This window comes from Lissotriton vulgaris, chromosome 1_1 (assembly GCF_964263255.1).
Source record: "Lissotriton vulgaris chromosome 1_1, aLisVul1.2, whole genome shotgun sequence".
Taxonomy (NCBI): Eukaryota; Metazoa; Chordata; class Amphibia; order Caudata; family Salamandridae; genus Lissotriton; species Lissotriton vulgaris.
In genome coordinates this window covers 1,610,543,319-1,610,565,119 of record NC_141685.1, presented here as the reverse complement: position 1 = coordinate 1,610,565,119, position 21,801 = coordinate 1,610,543,319, and the positions used below count along the sequence as shown (strand labels likewise).

The 21,801-nt window shown below is 48.7% G+C and overlaps 1 protein-coding gene across 6 annotated transcripts in view; it reads left to right on the top strand.

The window, feature by feature from the left end:
• LOC147750884 (uncharacterized) overlaps positions 1 to 21,801 on the top strand; it is a 1,319,653-nt gene that overhangs the window by 1,119,842 nt on the left and 178,010 nt on the right. For all 6 annotated transcript variants that reach the window (XM_086918405.1, XM_086918419.1, XM_086918411.1 and 3 more), the window contains one exon: positions 4,273 to 4,387. In XM_086918405.1, coding sequence (XP_086774531.1) covers positions 4,273 to 4,387 — 115 coding nt within the window. The remainder of the gene's footprint in view (positions 1 to 4,272; positions 4,388 to 21,801) is intronic.

Below are 21,801 nucleotides of genomic sequence, written 5' to 3'. Positions count from 1 at the left end.
TGTCTAAAAGCAGATTCCTCACCGCCCTGCCCTCCTCCCCGTTCTGTGTAATGGATACTCCTAGCCCATGTTACTAAGGCTCCGCGTCTGATGGAAAGAGACTGACGTCCGCGTGTGGAGGCGGTGATCAAGTAGGGACTGGACGCCACATCCAGGGTGGGATGGATCAGACAGGGAGCCGCATGATGCCCCCTACCGATGTTCGAGGGAATTGCCAAAGAAAATTCTCTTAATCCTGTCTGGTGCCTGGGGGTATTCATAAGGTGAGGAATCTGCTGTTAAGCAGAGTAGCCACCAAAAAGCGTGTTTCCGATTGTAAATAACATTTTCTTCTGAGCACTTCTGCATTGCTATCTGTACACTTTGATGCAGATTAGGTGTATTGATCAACTAATTCCTAATCTTTACCACTCAGGGGGTATAAGAGAGTTGAACTTCATAGATCAAATGTCTGAGTAGATCATGGCCACACAAACTGATTTACGTTACTTTTTGATTTTGGAATAATAGCAAAAATCTGCTTCCTAGTATAAACACGCTTTGCAAAGCAGATGGGGCTTGCCTTTAGAAATCAAGCTTTTTGCCATTGTTTGCCTGTAGCTTATTATTAAAAACAAATTCAAAATAATGGGATAAAACCAAGCACATAACTTATAGTACCTCAAAACTGTAAATTGAATTCAATGTTTTATTCTTTATAAATGGCACGCTTTATTTTTCTAATATTTTTTTACTCTGGAAACCCTAAGCAAAGTGTAAAAAGAAAAAGGAAGCATCAGACTGTATGCTTCCCAAGCCATCATTTACTCTACACAGGATTCAGGTATTGGCTCCTCTGCAATTACTCAGGGAACTTATTTATGGGCTTCTAGGAAGTGTCTGATGCGAATTATATTTTCTGCCTGAGATTCCTGCTGAGCAAGTACAGCAGAAGACATCACCCAGGAGTGCATTAAAAGAATTTGTATGCTAAAGCATGTACTTTCATGCAATATACTGAATGAAGGAGCTGACCCTTCAAGTCTGCTCTTCAGTGCGCTAGAAAACGTGTATTCTCGTGGAGTGCTGCATGAAAAAAGTTGTTTTCTAAATGTGAGTAGTGGAACGATATGTCGGCCAGTCAAAAGGTGGCTATGTTTCCGGGGAGTAACACACACAAGAAGATCATGGCAAGCCATCGTCTTAAGCAAGCAAATGAGTGAAAATAAAGACAACCAGTGAGTAAGCTCACAATAGGTATTTCCCAACCAGACATATTGGGCTTACGGATTTCATAGAAAAGGGACAGAATGTACTAAGCAGACAATTTAGACTGCTGTTACCACATGTGATTCAGGGGAAAGCACGGACTGGCATATGAAAGGGGTTACGTTGCACTTTCACCACGCAACGTGGTGCAAGTTTGACGTAAGCCCAAAATGTGATTGATGAAGCCACACAAGTCCACCTTGTGTGGCCCTTAGTGACTTCATAATTCTGGAGTAACGCGATGCAAATCGCTGGGTTGCGTTACTCTGTCCTGGGAAGGCGTTCCATGGGTATTTTTATTTATTTATTTTGTATTTATTTTTAGTGTTTTATAGAGCGCGAACTTGACCGTTGAGGGTATCGGAGCGCTTTACAAGGTTTACAAAAATAAAGTTTACAGATGTGAACCAAAAGGCATAGACATACAGAAGTATACGAAAGGGGAGCTGGGCACATAGGGGAAAGAGCGACATGTGTGTGTGGCAACAGATGCAGTTAAACAGTATAAAACCCCACAGCTTCTTGGTGGGGTGAGTAGGTGATCTGAGGACCAGGCAATGGTCTTAGCTTGGTGAGGCTTTCTGTGGTGGTTGAAGGCAGAAATTAGGAGAGGAATTTTCCCATGAGGAAAGTTTTGGCCTCCTTTTTGAAGCGTGCCAGAGAAGGCATTTTTCTGATGGCAGGTGGGAGAGAGTTCCAAATCCTTGGCGCGGCCCCTGAAAAACCTCGATTGTATGTTTTTTTCTATTGAAAATGGGCAGGTTGGAGCAAGAGGTCACTGGCAGAACAGGAGTTTCTGCTACCTCCAGATAACACTAGTTTCGGAGCAAGATAATCAAGGGAGTTCGCGTATAGAGCTTTGTGTGTAATGCAAGCCAGATTCAGATGTATTCTGGCCTCTAAGGGGAGCCACTTCAATGCTTTCAGATGTGGAGAGATGTGGTCGAATTTCCTAGTGCCGGTAAGTAGTCTGGCGGCCGCGTTGAGGCAGGCTTTTAAAGGTGCCAGGGAGTTCTTGGGTAAACCCGAGAGGGTGGAACAGCCATATTCCAGCCTAGAGATGACTAGTGCTTGGACTGCCATTTTTAGGTCGGGGCATCGATGAAGGGTTTCAGCTTCCATAGGTAACTCAAGTGGAACCTGGCTGATTTAGTCATCGAGTTAATGTGGTCCCACATGTTCAGGTTGCAGTCAAGGATTATTCCCACAGATTTGGCCGAGTCCACGATAGTCGGTGGGCAGTTTAGGGCTGTAATAGCCTTGATCCACATCTGAATCTCTTGGTTGGCTTTTGTAGGGGAGATTAGGAGAAATTCGGTTTTCTTTGCATTGAGTTTGAGTTGGTTGGAAGCGAGCCATTAGGCGGTCAGTTTAAGGGCCTCATTCAGGGAGAGGATCTCCTCGAGTGATGACATTTTGATGTATATTTGGGTGTCGTCCTCGTACATATGGTAGGAGATGTTAGCAGTGCATAGTACTTTGGTAAGCGGCTCTAAATAGAGATTAAAGAGGGTGGGGGACAGGGTTGATCTTTGAGGGACTCCAACCGTGAACGGGGAGGGAGCTGATAGGTTGCCGTTAATTAGGAATCTCTGTGACCGGTTGTGGAGGAAGGACCTGAACCATTCTAGAACAAAGCCATCCAAGCCCATCCTGAATTTGAGGCGTTCAAGTAGTTTTTCATGTTTGACCGTGTCGAAGGCCGAGGATAGGTCAAGGAGGATTAGGAGGCAGGTTTTTGCCTTGGTCAAGTGCTTTGAGGGCGTCGTCCTTGATGTGGAGCATGTTCGTTTCAGTGCTGCGTCCCGGTCTGAATCCAGATTGGGAGTCATCGAGTAGGTGGAAGTTGTTGATGTGTTGACTTAGTTGCTGTTGAGCACACTTCTCTAACACTTTGGCTAGCAAAGGGATATTGGAGATAGGTCTAAAGTTGTCAGGGGAGGCAGGATCCAGCGATGTTTTTTTAAAAATGGGAGTACTTGGCCGGCTTTCAAAGAGTCTGGAATCGATCCCTGTTGGAGAGAGGCGTTGATTATTGCAGTCTAGCTGGGAACAATGGATTGGGTGGCAGCAGCGAGGCAGTTGGAAGGTAGAGGGTCATTAAAGTGATTATTTGGGTTTAAGGTGCAGAGGATTTTAGAGATGGAGTCTTCGTCATAGTACATAGTTCCCACAGAACTCCCATGTTTTTTTACGCATTCCCAGGTTTACCAAAAGTGATAGACCTGGTACTACTTCAAAAAAATACGCCTTCTCAGGGGAGGTGTTACCAGGAGAAATATATATTTTTTTCCCCGTTACTTCCTCGGGGAAGTAACGGGGGATTGTTTTGTGCAGGAAAGTGTCTCTTCCTGCACAAAAACAATCCTGCATGCAACGCAGGCATCCTTGGACAATGGTGCAAGGGTGCGTGCATTGGCTCTAGGCAGACAAACCAGCGCCAGTGCAGGGACTAAGGCACGACTGCGCCGGTTTTAAATACGGCACATTCTTGCCCTTTCCTTGTCATGCAGCGAGGCAAGGCGACTTACTGCGCTGTATGATGTTTTTTATAAATATGTTCCTGGGTATCTTTAGTGTTCAGGTGTCTCCCTCGTTGGAACATTCCAATGTCCATATCTCTGAGAAGATTTTTTGAAGAACACCAAAAGCAGCTTATTGAAAGAACTGTGAATGAATATGATTTTACGTGTGGCATTGTCAGGTCTGAAAGTTGTTGTTGTTAGGAAGCTGAGGAGTTCTTCCGTTACCCTGATAAGACTAAGAAGGAACAAGTTATATAAACCTCAGAATCTGACCTCAACCTTGAGGATTTCCGGACTGCGGACTGCTGTGACTTAGTAGGATTACGAAGAGGTAATTGTGATATAAAACAATCAGTAAGCATTGGTGTGGCACAATCCGATGTGATTAGGAAGCTAGAGACTATCCAGTTGTAATATCTCTGCTCCCATTATGTGCTGGGATTAAAAACTAACTGTGTCTGCAACACCCTGAATTGAGTCCAGTTTTTTCTTTTTTTAGGTGCCTCATACAATCGTCCATTTTTCTGAGGAGCAAAAGGAATGTTTACAGGAAAACATGAACACCCTTAAGCAAGAAACCTTTTCTGACAATGGTGAAATGGTGATATTACATGGTAAAATGATTTTTCTTTGGTTTATAATATACCTGAGGTTAAACTCTAGCAGAATAGGCAATCTTTATCTTTGTAGTACTAGATTGATGTCCTTCAGTACGCAACATCTTCTGTCGCAACACAGTCTGGATGGTATGTACTAATAATAAGGTAAATGTAACAAGACAAAATGTGTATCCCTACCATGGGAGAAGACCTTCTTTCCAAGTGCACTGCCTTCATGTTTCAGTGTCATTCCGGTTGTTTTGATTCCCTAGGTGTACTAAAATGTGCTGTGGTCTCATTGTTCTGTAAATTGCATTTTCTTAATTATTTTCTTTTAGTTCTCAGTTATGCAATGGTGTTTAGAGCCCTAGTGTCTTGCATTCGTCCTCACCTCCGCAGTGCATGTCTTTGTCTGGCTTTAGTGGTTATTGTACTATTGCATACCTCTGTGTGCCTCCCAACTCCAGTGCATTCATTCCACTAAGACTCACAGTTTATCATTGATCATAGAAATAGATTATTGAAAAAAACTGCACATAACCATAATGAATAAGTTACATGGAAACAGTAGCGGCTGGTGTCAGGGAAATGTGGTGCGGCAGCACAGGGGGAAGCGTATCTGCCATTCTTCTGGTCTCCGCTCTTCTGGTCTTATCGCCACAGGCTGAGGCTCCCAGCCTCCCCTACGGCCTCATACCCATGAGAGCAGTGTCTGGATGCTGCTCTCACACCCATGATTGGGCAGAGCAGGCTTGTTTTGTGCTCCATAGGGAGCTGAGAGCCTGTGCCTGCTTGTCTTCCCGTCCAGCAGCACAGCTGGATTGGAGAGATGTCCGTGCACATGACGGTTTGGCCGTCCTAAGATGGCCTGTCAAACTGTTGTTCGCACTGATAGAAGTGCCCAACACTCCTTCTCGCTTTCCTGTAGTGCTGTGGCTTGCCCCCCAAGATTAGATAGCGACGTGAAAATGGGTGGCCCCTTCAGTGGAGCATTCGCAAATTTCAGGACAAAGCTAAGTATTTTCCAATTAGCTTGTCTGCTTGCAGAGGGCAGGGGGGGCGACGCTCCTCTGCCATTGCGGAGGAGCAGCCACTGCATGTAAACTTAAATGAGTGTCCACAGTTACTTGTTGCACACTACCATAAGCTGCAGTAGCACCGTGCTAATTATAGGTGTGCTCTAGGGGTCACTCTGCCACTCTTCACTCCTCAGTGCCAACTATACATGGATAAGCTTTTCTAAGCTCATCCCAATCTATTTGAGTGCAGGCAGAATTCAATTGGTGAAGTGTGTTATCATAATTTGAATCTAATAACTCTAACATAATGCATTGCCCACTATATAATTATATGAAAATGGATTGGAATTCGCTTGGCTTATCCGACTGTCCTTGTCTAAGCACTAATTCCATAAATAATCAGTATTTTCCTTTCAGTATTAGCCAATCGAAAACATATAGATAAGGGAAGATGTTGTTTAAAACTCCTGTTATCCGAACTCTGATTTCCAGTGCCTGGATAATTACTTAGTGGCACTTGATCACGCTGCGCTCTCAACTCGACATTATTCTTAGAAATGTAATAGTTATCTTAACAGTTCTTCACTACCTATTTTTCTAAAAGTAGCCTTAGCAATTTTCCCTTTTAAATTTAGTATAATAGACACATTGAAAACAATGTTACTTTCAGGTGGTGCTATCCATATTAAACATTTTCTTAGTTTGATTTTAAAGGTTAGTGTTTCAATTATTATGATAAAACATTTACATTAAAGAATTCTGGCTATTTGTCAGAGGGGTGTCCAGCATTCAATATTTCTGTAAGCATACTATGCAATCACTGTGGACGTGGGTATGTTTGTCTTTCTCATATTTAGATTTAGTTGCCATCATTCTGGAATATTTTTGTGATTCGTAAGGAATCCGGTTTTAACTTTTATGACCATGCCTATGTAAGTGGCAGAAAGGCAGTCTGACTATAATATTAAATCTTCCAGGAGCAGACGCATGGTCTAGTCTGCCATCTAATCTATACAATAATATTGGCCTGTTTTATGAGTGCTGTGTATGTGGTAGCTGGACAGTGACCAGCCTTTGACTGCAGCATGGTATGTCCACAGACTTGTAGGTCACGTGGTCCTCTTGCATCAGCTTTAGCAGCATGCATTATCTTGTGGAAAATTGAACATAGTCCTGCAACTCTTGAAGCCCAAAAACTTTGGAATTCGCAGCCTTAAGGTTTGGCTGAAAGAAATTGGTGGAGAAAATTAATATACTGCTGATTTCCTTTCTGCACAAATTCCTGTCAAGGGAACTGTAGAGGTTGTAAAAAAAGATGAGGAAAAAAATGAGTCCTTATGAAGCCCTACCTTTAGGAGGGTTGTATAACTGAACCATGCATGTCATTACCGCACATTCCTTTACAACGCATCCATTACAAAACATTAGTCTTTACCACATTTTTTTTACCATGCATATGCCTTTACCAGGCATGATTTTGCAACAAAATCATGCGGGTAAGTATTTTTCTGGTAAGTATAAAGTCCATCTTACCTTATTGGCCCTCAACACCTAAACTCAACCCCCACATCCTAAAAATAACATGGCCACCCAAATACCCTTACCCACCCTAAACCCTAAAAATACCCTTGCCACCCAAAAACCCTTATCCACCTTGAACCCTGAAAATACCCTTGCCCCACAAAAACCCCTACCCATCCTAATAATACCCTTGCCACCCAAATATTCTACATACCCTAAACACCCTTACTACCCAAAAACCGTTATTTACCCTTAACTCTAAAAAAAAAAAAGCCTTGCCACCCAAAGACCCTTACCCACCCAAAACCCTAGCAAGCATTGGTAAATGCATTAGGTGTCTGATGGGTACATCTGCCAGTGGATTCCTCACCTTGTGAATATTTTACCCTGCGTCAGCAACATTCGGAAATTCTTTTGCAGCTCTACACACCGACGTGGACGACGTCACAGAAGCACAGCATCGCGCGCGGCTCCGCTGACGTCACCGACTCCATATTAGGCCTACGTCGGCGTGATGACATCCGTTCCCTTTTTTCCGCGTCGTTGGCGCTAACGGTTTTTCTAGGGATCCTTGGTAGCTCGTTTGTTACTCTGTTACTGTCGAGTATTTCCAGTGTATTCTTGTATCTTTTCAAGATGTCTTTGAAGAAAACTGGTTTCAAGCCCTGTGGAGATTGCGGAAAGATGATGTCTATAACTGATCCGCATGAAGATTGTGTGTGGTGTCTCTCCTGATCACGACGTCCAAGCTGTCCCAGTTGCAAGAAGATGAACCCCAAGGCGTTGCGTGAAAGGGAGGCAAAGCTTCTTGTGGCAAAGTTGAATGACAAGAAGGAGAAGAAAAGGTCGAAGTCTCGTTCCAGACGTTCGAGGTCGAGGTCGGTTTCGAGGTTGTCGAGGTTGTCTTTGGGGCATGCTTCTCGATCCAAGAAGAAGCATAAGAAAAGGAAGCACGGGTCTCGACGTCATTCCGAGAGAGAGTCGGATCCGAAGTCGAAGTCTCCAGGTCGTCGACATCGGAAGGATTAGGTTTCTCCTTCTCTTACCGAGCAGCCTGTGGGTTCGTACCCTCCTTTTCCAGGCCCGGGGCAAGACCCGACGCATTACTAAAATGCTATTTACTGGGTCTTTTCAAGAGCCATATACCCCTCTGGAGCACCGGTTGGTCCCATGGGTCCGATGGCTTTTAATCTGGGAGTCCCTCAGACGTATGCTCCGGCGCCGTTCATGCCCTTTATGCCGGCATCGACGCTAATTCCATCTTCTCTGGCGCCGGTTCCAATTCGACCTCGTACGCTCCAGCCTGCTCCTTCGGCTCCAAGCTCGACACCGGCTCCATCGGAGTCGATTGTGGATCCACAGATGCCGATCCCAAAGATGAGGTCTAGAAGGTAAGCTCAGCGGCTTCTGGAGGAAGAGAGATATAGAGAAAAGGAAATGGAGGAAGGAGAACTGCAGGAATCTGAAGATTTCTTTGATGATCTTAAGGAGGCTAGTGGTTTAGAACTATCTCCGTATTGGGAGCTTTCCTCTGCTCCAGATGTTCCATCAAAAGATGTAGTACCATATCAAGTAGTCATTAAAAAGGCGGCAGAGCTTTTAAATTTAAATCTGCCCACTGCGAAATTTAAATCAAACATTTTAACGGAAGTGCTTCACTCTCCCTCTTCAGTAGTAGAACCTATGCTTCCTTTTAATGATGCATTAACAGAGCCAATCTTGGAGGTGTGGCGTAAGCCTTTTTCGGCTCCAGCAGTTTCAAGGGCTGTCGCAAGGAGATAGAGGGTGGCTCCTGGAGATCCGGATTTCTTATCTTCCTATCTTAGAGCAGGTTGATTCTCAGGTCCCCTATGCGCGTAACCAGAGACCTTACTGCATAGCGCTTGCTGGGACGCGCTCACCTCGGGCTGTTCACTGTGAGGAGGACTTTTTGCCAACAGCTCGCCGAAAAGTGAGGAGGAGTGGGAGTCTAACATCACCAGAGGGCTGCAGGGCTGCGAGCGTATCAGGGACTCCAAATCCCAGGAGTCCCTGTGAGACCGCTGACCACTTCCGGTCCGCTCTCCCTGCCGGCCCGCCCACCGCCCACCTGAGGGTTTGTTAAAGCCCCACCAGCGGAATTGACATTCGGGAGACCTTACTGCATAGCGCTTGCTGGGACGCGCTCACCTCGGGCTGTTCACTGTGAGGAGGACTTTTTGCCAACAGCTCGCCGACAAGTGAGGAGGAGTGGGAGTCTAACATCACCAGAGGGCTGCAGGGCTGCGAGCGTATCAGGGACTCCAAATCCCAGGAGTCCCTGTGAGACCGCTGACCACTTCCGGTCCGCTCTCCCTGCCGGCCCGCCCACCGCCCACCTGAGGGTTTGTTAAAGCCCCACCAGCGGAATTGACATTCGGGAGACCTTACTGCATAGCGCTTGCTGGGACGCGCTCACCTCGGGCTGTTCACTGTGAGGAGGACTTTTTGCCAACAGCTCGCCGCACCCGCTCCGCGGGTGCCGCTTCGCCGACAAGTGAGGAGGAGTGGGAGTCTAACATCACCAGAGGGCTGCAGGGCTGCGAGCGTATCAGGGACTCCAAATCCCAGGAGTCCCTGTGAGACCGCTGACCACTTCCGGTCCGCTCTCCCTGCCGGTCCGCCCACCGCCCACCTGAGGGTTTGTTAAAGCCCCACCAGCGGAATTGACATTCGGGAGACCTTACTGCATAGCGCTTGCTGGGACGCGCTCACCTCGGGCTGTTCACTGTGAGGAGGACTTTTTGCCAACAGCTCGCCGCACCCGCTCCGCGGGTGCCGCTTCGCCGACAAGTGAGGAGGAGTGGGAGTCTAACATCACCAGAGGGCTGCAGGGCTGCGAGCGTATCAGGGACTCCAAATCCCAGGAGTCCCTGTGAGACCGCTGACCACTTCCGGTCCGCTCTCCCTGCCGGCCCGCCCACCGCCCTCAGCCTCTGCTATATCTGGGGCTACTCCTCCCGCAGCGCGGGACGCAGCTCGGGGCGAAGACCGGGCTAAGAGCGGGCCGTTTGAGGCCGTTCGAGGACGGCAGCGGACGGCCCCGGCCCATCCCCCTTGCTACTCCTACCCAGTCTGTTGATCTACCATTGTGGTAAGCTAGGTTAGCCCAACAGAGGCAACTTATCTAGCAAGGTGTGTGAGGGCCCTAACACTATCGCTAGCATTATGAGCACTAGGATGACACGTAGCAAGGCCGCCAAAGGTGGCTCACAAGTCAGTGGTCCCATGGATGACTTCATCACTCGCACTAACATAGCTATTGATGAAGAAATATCCAAACTCCAAACTCGGGTATCCCTAGAACTGGCAGCCGCACGTAGGTTGTCTGAGGTAATGGCCCACTCGAAAAAATCATCTCTAGGCCATATAGCCTCTGCTGTCACCCCTGCTCGCCCTGTTCGCCCAGATAGTATCATTATTCAGGCTGATTTACATCATCCCCCGACCACTCCTTCTCTCACTCCCCCCCCAGAGCAATTATGCACTTTAGAAGAGCTAAGTTTCCCTGTACTTCCCCATACTCAGTCCCCCATCCCTAACTCTCCTGCCCAAGTAATTCCAACTACTTCCTGTGCTACTGGTGCGTATTCCAAAAGAAAACGCCAATCACGCTCAGCCTACTCCCGCAAAAAGGCTAAAGTGGCAGTTTCCCAACATCTTACAATGGTTAATACCCAGGCATGTACTGTCTTACCTGAGGGTCCCATAAGATTACATCCAGTATGCCAAAAAATGGGAGATGGCCTAGCTACCATCACTCCAGAGGTTGAGGGGTCGCAGGCGCAGGACCAGGGACAAAATGAGAAGGAATTCATAGACCAAGTCTGGGAATCACTAAAAAAACTTCTATCACCACTCGACTTAAGATTGTCTAGAATAGAAAACAATCTACTCGAGATGGAGAAGAGCATTATTGCTCTGGCCACTCTTGGCCTGAGAAATCTTGAAAACCAGGGAGTGTCCTTATCCGATTCACAATTGCCAGCTCCTGCTGCACAAGCTGAGCAGCATCCCGCTCCAGTACCTGCTGCTGCAAGGCCTGTTCCCAAGCCAAGGACGGTGGCTGTGGATCAAATTTCCACGACCGCTAAACCTCAGGCTTCTAAATCGCAGGCTCCTGCACGGAATCCTAAGCCGCAAAAAACAAATCCAAATCTGGTACCACCTACTAGACCCCATCCTATTGAAACCCAGGGCCCCCGCCCAAAAGAAAATTTTAGAGGAGGCTATATAGACCTTCCTCCAGAGGCCAACGAATATGTAGTTGTGTTGACAGGTGTCCCTGTCCTCGGCGCTGACCAATACGAAAACCATTGGTCTTTGAAAAATAAAACAATGCACTGGCTCAACGTTAATAGACCAGCTTCTAATGGTAAGAGAAGCCGGGTAATGATGGTCCGTAGAATACCCTGGGTGGGCCCAACAAAGAAATCCAAGCAAGGGGACTGCGTAGTTGTAACTTTTGATGACCCACATACGGCACGCCATATTTGTTCTTGGCCAACTAGCGAACAATCCCTTGTCATTCCGAGGCCGTTATCCTACTTTTACCCTCCACGCCAAGTATATACCCAAGCGGATAACCGGTCCTTGGTGCAGCACCCTCCATGGAACATCCATCCTACGAGGCCAATGGACACCCTTTTACATTGGAATGGCCTTTCAACCTACAACAGATTTGGAGGCCTGGAGGAGGTGGATTGACTTTTTGCGCCCCCTGCTTCCCCACAAGTAGAAAAAGCTTCATCTCCCGTGGACACAGAATTATCTGGAAATCAAATTTACAGCCCACAAAATAACGATGGCGGGCTCCTGATTCGCACTCCATGTGTTTTGGATCTGACTAGAACTGCTACTCCAGACTGTATAAGGATGGAATTACGGCCAGACACCCACTGTCTGACCCCACCTCCTCCTGCCCAATTCAATCTAATGGAGATCAATCAGCCAGGCAGTGCTGCCCCCACTGAACTATATCGGGCTAAGATCCCCCCAATACCAACTATCCCGGATGAAGAAAATTCTTCCTTACTCACTCACGTTCCTAAGATCTTTTCACCCGGTGAATCCTCACTGAAGATCTTAAATTGGAATGTGGCTGGCCTCGAACGTAACCTTGACAACCCGGAATGGAACACCTTCCTGGCACCCTATGACATTTGTTTGCTACAGGAAACATGGTGCCAGGAACCCAGACACAGAGTGGGCTTCTCGACCTTCTATGTCCCGGCTGTCCATCAACAAGGTTCCAAAGGACGCCCGTCAGGCGGTCTCCTTATTTGGATCAATATAGCTCTAGACCTCAGCGTTCTCCCAAGAACTACTGAATCTCCTGACCTCCAATGGCTAACACTCCATCACAAAGGGGGAAGGAAGCTAGAACTGTTTAATATCTATTTAAGGGACAGCAGGAACGGAGGATCTCTAACCTTATTAGGTCTAAACAACAACCTGGCTGCCTGCAATGCTGACTCTCTCGTCCTGCTGGCAGGCGATTTTAACTGCTGTTTTGAGCCTCTAGCTATAGAAGATATTCTGGACACTAATGAGGAGGACAATAGGAGGGGAATCCCCATCTTGAACCTTGACCCGATCCCGAAATGGTCGCAAAGGGTGATCGATATAAACGCTCTCTGTATGGAGCATAACTTGAGAGCAACGAATGGGCGTTCTAGGTCAGATCCCATGGGTGCCCACACATATAATAGGACGGGCCACTCTTCCAGAATTGACTTTGTCATGCTCAACTATACCCTCTGGCCATACCATCAGGACATGGAGGTTATAGAAACCTGTGATAGTGACCACAATACTCTTGCTGTAACCATTTCTGATCCCTGGCATCAGGACTCTCAAGAAACCACCAATCAGATATGGAAATCCTCACGTGAGATCCTCCCCTCAAATTGCGGGAGACGTCTCAAATGGGCAAGAGTTGCAGCAGATGAGGCACGGATGACACAAGCTGAAACCATCCTACTACAGGCTGAATCCAAGTTTGGCACCACAAACGGTGATAGTAAGAAGTTTTTATCACTATTTTTAGAGACAGCAACAGCACTAAGTGGGCTATTTACCATTTCAAAACCCAGCGCTAGAAGCGCTGCAAAAGGCGTCCCAAAAACAAATGGAAAGTGGTTCACAGCGAATTGCCGAAATGCTAAGAGTGAACTTGTGGCCGCAGTAAAAAGGAAAGACCAAACTGCCATCAGGTCTGCAAGGAAACTCTACAGGAAATCTGTGTCTGAGGCTAAGCGGTCATTTGATTTTAATTTTTGGCGTGATCTAACGGAGGCAAGCACAAAGAAAGATGCCAAGGGGTTTTGGGACTTGTTAAGGTCAAGAGACAAGCCCGTAGATCATCAATTGACCTGTAACATCCCTGGCGCTGTCTGGTTTGCCCATTTTTCGAACTTGTATACAGCGCAAACAGGACCCACCCAACCAGACCCGCTACTATGGTCCAGTTCTACAGTTCTCCCACCAAACGAGTCTGCATTCACCGCCATAGAAGTAGAGAAGGCAATTAGTTGTATTGTTCCCAACAAAGCGGCAGGCCCGGATGGGATTCCGGGAGATTTGATAAAAAATAATCCCCCATTTTGGAGCAGACTAATTGCAGAACTACTCAATGAGGTTACGTTGGGGGGATCTTTCCCTGATTCCTGGAGGGGCGCGGAAGTCGTCCCTATTTTCAAGAAAGGTAACAGGGAAGACCCAGCCAATTATCGCCCCATCAGTTTGTTGGACACAACGCAAAAGGTGGCGGGGAAAGTGGTATTGGGCAGGATTCTGGAGTGGGTGGACGATAACCAGATATTATCCGATTTCCAAGCGGGGTTTAGATCAGGGACGGGTACCGTCGAGCAGACTTTCCGCCTTCTAATGCTCTACTGGAAGGTAGTGGTGCTAGGAGGAGGCAGTTTATACCTAGTTTTTATAGACTTAAAAACGGCCTTCGACCTGGTCCCACGAGCATTATTGTGGAAAGTCCTTGACGGTCTAGGTCTACCTCCCTACCTTCTGGCCTTATTGATAAAATTCCACGCAAACAACTTTGCTCAAATCAGATGGGGTGCCCAGGGAGAAAAAACACCGTGTATCCCAGTAGACAGGGGCGTCCGCCAGGGGTGTGTGCTTGCCCCCACTCTGTTTTCGCTGTACGTAAATGGAGTGGTGGAGCATCTTTTACAACATCCTGCTGATGCACCATCCCTGGCTGGAAGGAAAATCCCGACACTCCTGTTTGCCGATGACACCCTCCTGATTTCGAAGACACCCATAGGCATACAGGCGCTACTTACTAGCTTTAAGGCCTTTTGTGATACTAAGGGCTTAGCAATCAATATTGGTAAGACCAAATTTCTTGTTCTAAACCCCCCGAAGAAATCTGTAAAACCCCCCACTCTAGACTCTGTTCCATTAGAACGGGTCAAAGAATTTGATTATCTAGGCATACGCCTTTGTGATAGTATGAATTGGAATGCCCATCACCAGAAAGTGTTTTTAACCCACAAGAGGGTTGTTGGCGCTTTACTTAAAGAACAACGTGCCTCTTCCACAAAACCGATCGGGGCACTGCTTGACATTTATAGGGCCAGGGTTGTGAGTGCAGCGTTGTACGGTGCAGAACTTTGGGGAACCCAGAGAGTGGACACTTTGGCCCACCTAGAAAATAAATTTCATAAAGACTTGATGAGGCTACCCCAGAGCACTCCCACAATCCCACTCTTGCTCGACGCAGGTACTCGCCCTATTTGCGACCAAGCTAAACTACGCCCCTTATTATTGTGGTCCAGAATTTGGAACGTTCCTGAACTCCATAGCTATGCGGATGCCTTAAAAGACGTCTTGTCCCTACCTGGTTGGCACAAGATAGCCTGGCTTAGAGAGGTTAAGAAGGCACTCATCTTGCTTGGTCTAGGATCTGCGTGGGAAAATAAAACTGCACCTCCCAAACAGGAATTGAAGAAGGCATATTGGTCCTGGGTCGATAGCGAGAGACTGGGTAAATCAAACCATCCAAAAACTGTCGCCAACTTCCTGATGGTTAAATGTAACCCCTCCAGAGAAGCCTATTTGGACCTGATACACAGTTCTTACGATAGGGCTTTATATTTTAAATTCAGGGTTGGGGTTTTACCTTTATGCCAGTTTACTTCTACCTGGAAACCACCCTTGCAAACTGTTCCCGACTGCCCATTTTGTGAGCTGAAAACAGAATCCGTTGCACACTTTTTATTTGAGTGTCGAGCCTATCTAGCTCCCAGACGGAGGTGGTTGAAGCCTCTTTTCAGGAGCCTAGGAACCCGTTCACACCTGGAAGCTTTGAGAATACTGCTCTCAGACACAAGACCCTTTTTTTCAATTTGTACGGCAAAATTCCTAGGATGGGCTTGGCGTATAAGAACCACTAAAAAATTGATGATCCAATAATGTCTCCCCCTTTTTTTAACATGTTTTTCTAGTCCAACGGACAGATTCCTTTTATTGTACAATGAATTGTAAGTTGTTTGTTCGATTATTGTTTTATATTATGATGTTTTGCTTTTATGATATGTTTTTATATATCGAAATAAAGCTTACTTACTTACTTATCTTCCCATCTTTCTCCTGAAAGCTTGGTGGTACAGGCGGCCTGCTCCAAAAAGTCTACTGGTGTTTTTACTCAAGTGCCTGGGGCCAAAGAGTCTAAGAAACTAGATCATTCGGCTAAAAAGGTTTTCTCTTCAGCAAGCATGGCTCTCGAGTCAAAAAACGCCACTTGCCTTTTAGGGCGTTACATTCACACTCTAATGGACTCTGTGAAACAGTTGGTTCCTAAGATTCCTGACGAGGACAAGCAGAGCTTTAATGAGGTTCTTGCTGATACTCAAGCTGCTGCTCGCCAAGTCATCCAGAGTGGCTTGGACACAGCTGACTCTGTCACAAGAGTCATGGGGTCATCGATTGCTACCAGGAGAGCTGCTTAGTTGAAGTCTTCTAAGTTTTCTGCTGATGTCCAGGCTACCTTAATAGATCTACCATTTGATGGTTCGGGCCTGTTTGGGAATAAGGCGGATACTGCCTTGGAGAGATTCAAGGATAGTAGAGCAACGGCTAGATCTTTGGGTCTCCAGTCCAGAGGTTCTGTGAATAAAAGGTATAGAGGATTCGGAAGGTCTTCCTTTCGGTCTTTCAAGCAACCACAGCAGCAGCAGCAGAATTCACTGTACAAGCGTACAGAGGCAGGCTCAGGGTCCGTCCTCGAGGGCGTCAAGCCGCCTCCTTCTCCTCCTCCTCCTCCTCCTCCTCCTCCTCCTCCTCCTCCTCTTTCTCCTCTTCCCACCCCTCTCCTACCACAGCAAAGCAGCCCTAGATCCGCCATTCCAGATCATGTTGGTCCTGTTGGGGGTCGGATTACTCATTTTCTACAGGATTGGGAATCGGTCACGTCAGACCTTTGGGTTCTCAATCTTGTAGAGAATGGGTATGCTCTTCCCTTTCGGGAATTTCCCCCAAATTACCCTCCTTGTCAAGGATTTTGCACGGAAGACCACCTACTTCTTCTGCAGGAGGAAGTCCTGGCATTACTAAAAAAAGGTGCAATAGAGGTGGTTCCGGAGCAGGAAAGGGGTCAGGGATGCTACTCCTGGTATTTCCTGATACCCAAGAAGGATGGCAGACTTCGTCCAATCTTGGACCTCAGCGTCTTGAACCTCTATCTGAAACAGGAGAAGTTCAAGATGCTCACCCTTGTGCAAGTTCTTAAAGCGCTGCTGGAAGAGGACTGGATGGTGTCAATCGATTTACAGAATGCGTATTTTCATATTCCCATCCTGAAGTCGCACAGGAAGTATCTCTGTTTCACGGTGGGGTCGCAACATTACCAGTTTGCAGTCCTTCTGTTTGGTCTTACTACTGCACCTCGAGTCTTCACCAAGGTGATGGCAGTGGTGGCAGCCCAGCTCAGTAGGTTAGGGATACATGTATTCCCTTATCTGGACGACTGGCTGATCAAAGCAGAGTCGCCTGAGAAGGTGCTCCATCATCTGCAGATTACAACACAGTTGTTATACAGGTAGGGTTTCTCGATAAACGTACCCAAATCTCACCCGGTGGCCTCTCAGCGCAACCTGTTCATAGGTGCGGTGCTGGATACCACTGTGTGTCGGGCATTCCCTCCTCCACAAAGGATTCTTGACATACAGGATGTTATGGTAGGCGTCCTCGGGATCGGTTTGAAGATTATGTTCCACCTCTCAATCTATCCAACGACTGGAATTGCCATTAAGGCACAGCACGTTGAACGGATTAAGCGAGGGACGTTTGGAAGGGGAGTTTAGGAGCCAAGAAGGAAAGGAAGGGGACAGCAGGGAGGGAGATCTGGAAAAGACAGAAAGAGAACAACAACTCATGAGTAACTGTCTTTTCTCACTCCTAAATACAATAATAACAATTGTACCTTATACTGACAAAATACCTGTAAAGAAAAAGAATTCTTCAGGGGAGAGATAAATGATGTTGGATGTAGGGATATAGGTGCAGCTGCAATAACACAAAAAAGGACAGTGATTTGTAACCTCCTGTATACTGACATTAAATAATAACAGTCACCCAGATCCTATACAGGACATGACATACCCCTAGCTCACTCCTTGTGCACTTCACAGGGATCGAGAGTTGAAAACCACTCCAGATCAATCCCTGTTAATAAAAGGAGTAAGAGACATAGGGATTACAACACCATCCTATTAGAACACCTCTTCATCACAATGCAAACAACAAAAGAAAACGTCTAAGTGTTGGAATCACACAGAAACGATGGTTTCAATCCCCTGGACTGACCTTCAAAGGTGGAGCAAAGTTTTTCCCCACAAAGCACATGAAGATTGAGCACAAATGTATTAGAAACCTCCGTGGATTAAACACCATCCACCACACCGTCGGCCGACAATACCGACCGGGACAATCCCAGTGAGCCAAGGAAGGACTTAACCCTCGTAAACCACAAGTCAGCAATCGCCCTGGAAAGCCTCCTTCAGGACTCTAGAAGTTGTAACAACGCCAAGAACAAAGCTGTCTAGGTGCAAGCACCCTTACCGCACCAAACACGAACTGCCAAAGGACGACCAGCTCGGACCGGAGAATTCCCGATGCTGAGCGCTGTGCCCCGTCTTCCTTATGCTTCCGCGATCAACCTCTCGCGAGAAAGCAAAGGATCATGGGAGTGGTAGTTCTCTTGCCGCGCCTGCCGGGAACTGTAGTTCGTTCGCGCAGCGCGAGCATGACACAGGAAATGATTCCTTCATTTTACAACAGAGCGGTCGTTCCAGTCCTGAAGGTCCTTCGCCTGCTCGGTATGATGGCTTCCTGCATACTGTTGGTCAATCATGCATGCTGGCACATGGGGGCACTCCAGTGGTGCCTCAGCAGGCAGTGGTATCAGCACAACGGAGATCTCAGGGAGTCAATCAGAATCTTAAGAGAAACTGCAGCGGATCTGTCTTGGTGGAGTGTGGAAGGCAATCTGTCTCAAGGAAAGCCTTTTCATTTGCTTCCATCGGTAGCCACAGTGATAACGGACGCATCCATTCTAGGGTGGGTGGCTCATCTGGGGGATCTGGAGATCAAGGGTCTTTGGTCTCAAGAAGAAAGGTTACTTCACATCAGCCTTCTAGAGTTGCCGGCGATACGTTTGGCACTCAAGGCCTTCCCCCCTTCCCTTCGCGGTCAGTCAGTTCAAGTCCTAACGGACAACACGACTGCGATGTGATATGTCAACAAGCAGGTAGAAGTGGGGTCGCATTGTCTTTGCAGAGAGGCTCTGCGACTTTGGTCCTGGGTTCAGGACCATCAGATTTGTTTGATGGCAAATCATCTGGCCGGAGTTCTGAACGTGCGTGCAGACAGTCTTTCGGATGTGGGGATCTCCTCGGGTGGACCTGTTTGCCACTCACGAGAATGCTCACTGCCCGTCATTCTGCAGTCTCCAGTATCCGATGCAGGGGGCCTTGGGGGACGCGTTTCAGATGAGTTGGGGCTCACAACTCCTTTACGCGTTTCCTCCCATACCCTTGATTCCTCGGGTTCTGAGGAAAATTCGCCGAGACCGGGCCCAAGTCATATTGATCACCCCAGATTGGCCAAGAAGGATGTGGTACACAGATCTTCTCCACCTCTCCTCGTGCCCGCCGCTCCGTCTCCCTCTCAGGGCAGACCTCTCTCAGATGGAGGGGCAGGTTCTACACCCCCACCTCCAGACCTTACACCTTAATGCCTGGAGATGGAACTGGGCAACCTGAATTCTTTTTTTCTCCCACATGATGTGGTGGATGTCATCTTATCAGCCAGGCATCATTCCACCAAGTCTATCTACTCTTATAGGTGGTCCAAATTTGTCTCTTGGTGTGGGGAGAAATCCATTGACCCTTTGAAGGCTCGATTGTTGACATTCTTCAGTTTGCGCTTTCTTTGGCTCAGCAGGGATTTGCTGTAGCGACAGTCAAAGGTTATCTGTCGGCCTTGTCTGCTTTCCTTTGTCTGCCGGATCAGCCGTCCTTATTTAAGTCTCCTATTGTTTTAAGGTTTTTAAAAGGCCTTACAAATAAATTTCCTCCTACTCCTTTTATTGTACCTCAATGGGACTTAAACCTTGTCCTTACTTTCTTGATGGGTTCCCCTTTTGAGCCTTTGCACAGGTGTCCCTTGAGGTTATCTTTTAAGACAGACTTTCTGATTGCAATTAGCTCGGCAAGGAGGGTAAGTGATCTTCAAGCTTTGTTTTCGAAACCCCCAATCTGAAAGAGACACGTTAGTGATAGATTCCTTACCTTAGAATATCCCCAGGCGTCAGACTGGATCCGGAAATTTTTGCGTAGCAGTACCCTTGCGCGTCGGTAGGCGTCGTCTACGGCTCCGCGTCCGTCGTCGGCGTCGTGGGCGCCGTGATGACGTCGTCGGAGTACTTAGACGCCGCCTCCGCGTGCTGACGTCAGTTCTTCTTTTTTCCGCGCCAGCCAGCGCAGATCTGGAAAGAGCAGTTCCCTAGTCACTTTTTGACTAAACTTTTGTGATCTTTTTTGATCCATTTCGAAGTCTTTACAACTCCGACGGTGCCGCTAGGGATGCCCGGCTTCAAGCATTGCGACGAGTGCGACAGTACCATGTCGGTTACGGATCCCCACCGCTTGTGCCTGATGTGTTTGGGCGTCGACCATGACGACGTGGCCTGCTCCGACTGTCGGGCCCTCTCGAGGAAGCCAGGCGGGAGTGGTCCCGCAGGCGACTCGAGATCCGCCAGTCGGCCCCGCGCCGTGTGAGGTCCCGGTCCCACGGGAGGTCGAGGGACAGGTCGCGGGGACGGAGTCGGCGCCACTCCTCCGGGTCCAAGTCGTCAGGTAAGAAGCATAAGAAGTCGAAGAGACATCATCGCTCTTCTGACTCCCCCCGACGCTCGCGCGATGCGGCCAGGGGTTCGGGTGACACCGCCCACGCGGCTCCTCGTGAGTCGCGGGCGCCGCGTTCGGCCCCATACCCCCCGGTCCCTGGGCTGAACGCGACGCCAGAGGAGATCGAGCGCTTCCTCATGGCCATGAGGTCCCTTTCTCCTCCGACGGGTTCCGCGGCGCCTTCGGGCCCAGTGAACCCGTCTGGGGGCCCTAGTGGGTCTGGGGCTATGACCCCGACGCCGTCGGGTGCTTCGGCCTCGACGCCGCCGGCGCCTTCGGGCCCGGCTCCGCAGGGCTCCACTAACCCGATGCCGCCGGTGCCCTCGGGCTCGGCGCCGCAGGGTACAGCGGCCCCGGCGTCGTCGATGCCTTTGGGCCCGGCGCCGCAGGGCGCCGCTAGGCCCTCGTCGGGCGTTGGATCGTCACCGGTGGACCTTACGACCCTCCCGGCGTCGGTCCGTGTGGTGTCCCCTCCGGCGTCGTCCTCGGGCGGCGCCGTCCCCGATGCCTCCTCTCACTGGGTTCCGACGTCGGGACGACACCTGTCGGCGCCGCTCTCGACGCCGTTCGGAGAATTTTAATTCTATGAACCCACCCCATTCACTTATGACCCTGAATCTCAGGAGATGGGGGACGAGGAGAATTGGGAGGGGTCTGAGGACCCTCTGACAAGGGAATGTCAGTCTAACATGGACTGGACAGGAGACCTTGGGGAGGCCAGTGGCCTGGACACCTCTCCAGACACTGGATTCGTCTCTCCTCCGACCGTGGCTTCGGAGGAGGGCGCTACATATAGTGTGGTGTTGATGAGGGCTGCTAAGGCTTTGGGCCTTGAGCTCCCCGTCGCGGCCGTGAGGACTAACCTCCTCACTGAGGTCCTTAAGCCGCAGTCATGCTCCATGGAGCCTCTGCTGCCGTTTAATGAGGCCTTGACGGACGTTCTTTTGGGCACTTGGTCCAGGCCCGCTACAGGTTCGCCTGTAGATAGGAACGTGGCCAGACGCCACCGCCCGGCCCCGGGCGACCCATGTTACCTGTCCACCCACCCCACCCCGAGAGTCTGGTTATCCAGGCCTCTAACTCCCAGACTGCCTTCCCGGCGGCTCCCCCCGATCGGGAATCCAAGAGGTACGAGGCCTATGGCAAAAAGGTGTTCTCGTCCCTCAGCTTGGGACTGCGGTCTTCCAACACCGCATGCCTCTTGGGCCGTTACACCCACTCTCTGTGGGAAACGGTGACGGAAGTGCTGCCAGAGTGTCCGTTGGAGGTACGGGCTAAACTCGGCCAGGCCCTACTGGAGGGCCGGGACGCAGCGAAGTATAATATCAGGTGCGGACTGGATACTACTGGCTCGCTGGGCAGAGCGATGGCTACGACGGTGGCGATACGACGCCATGCCTGGCTGAGATCTGCCAACTTCTCGGCAGATGTCCAGAAT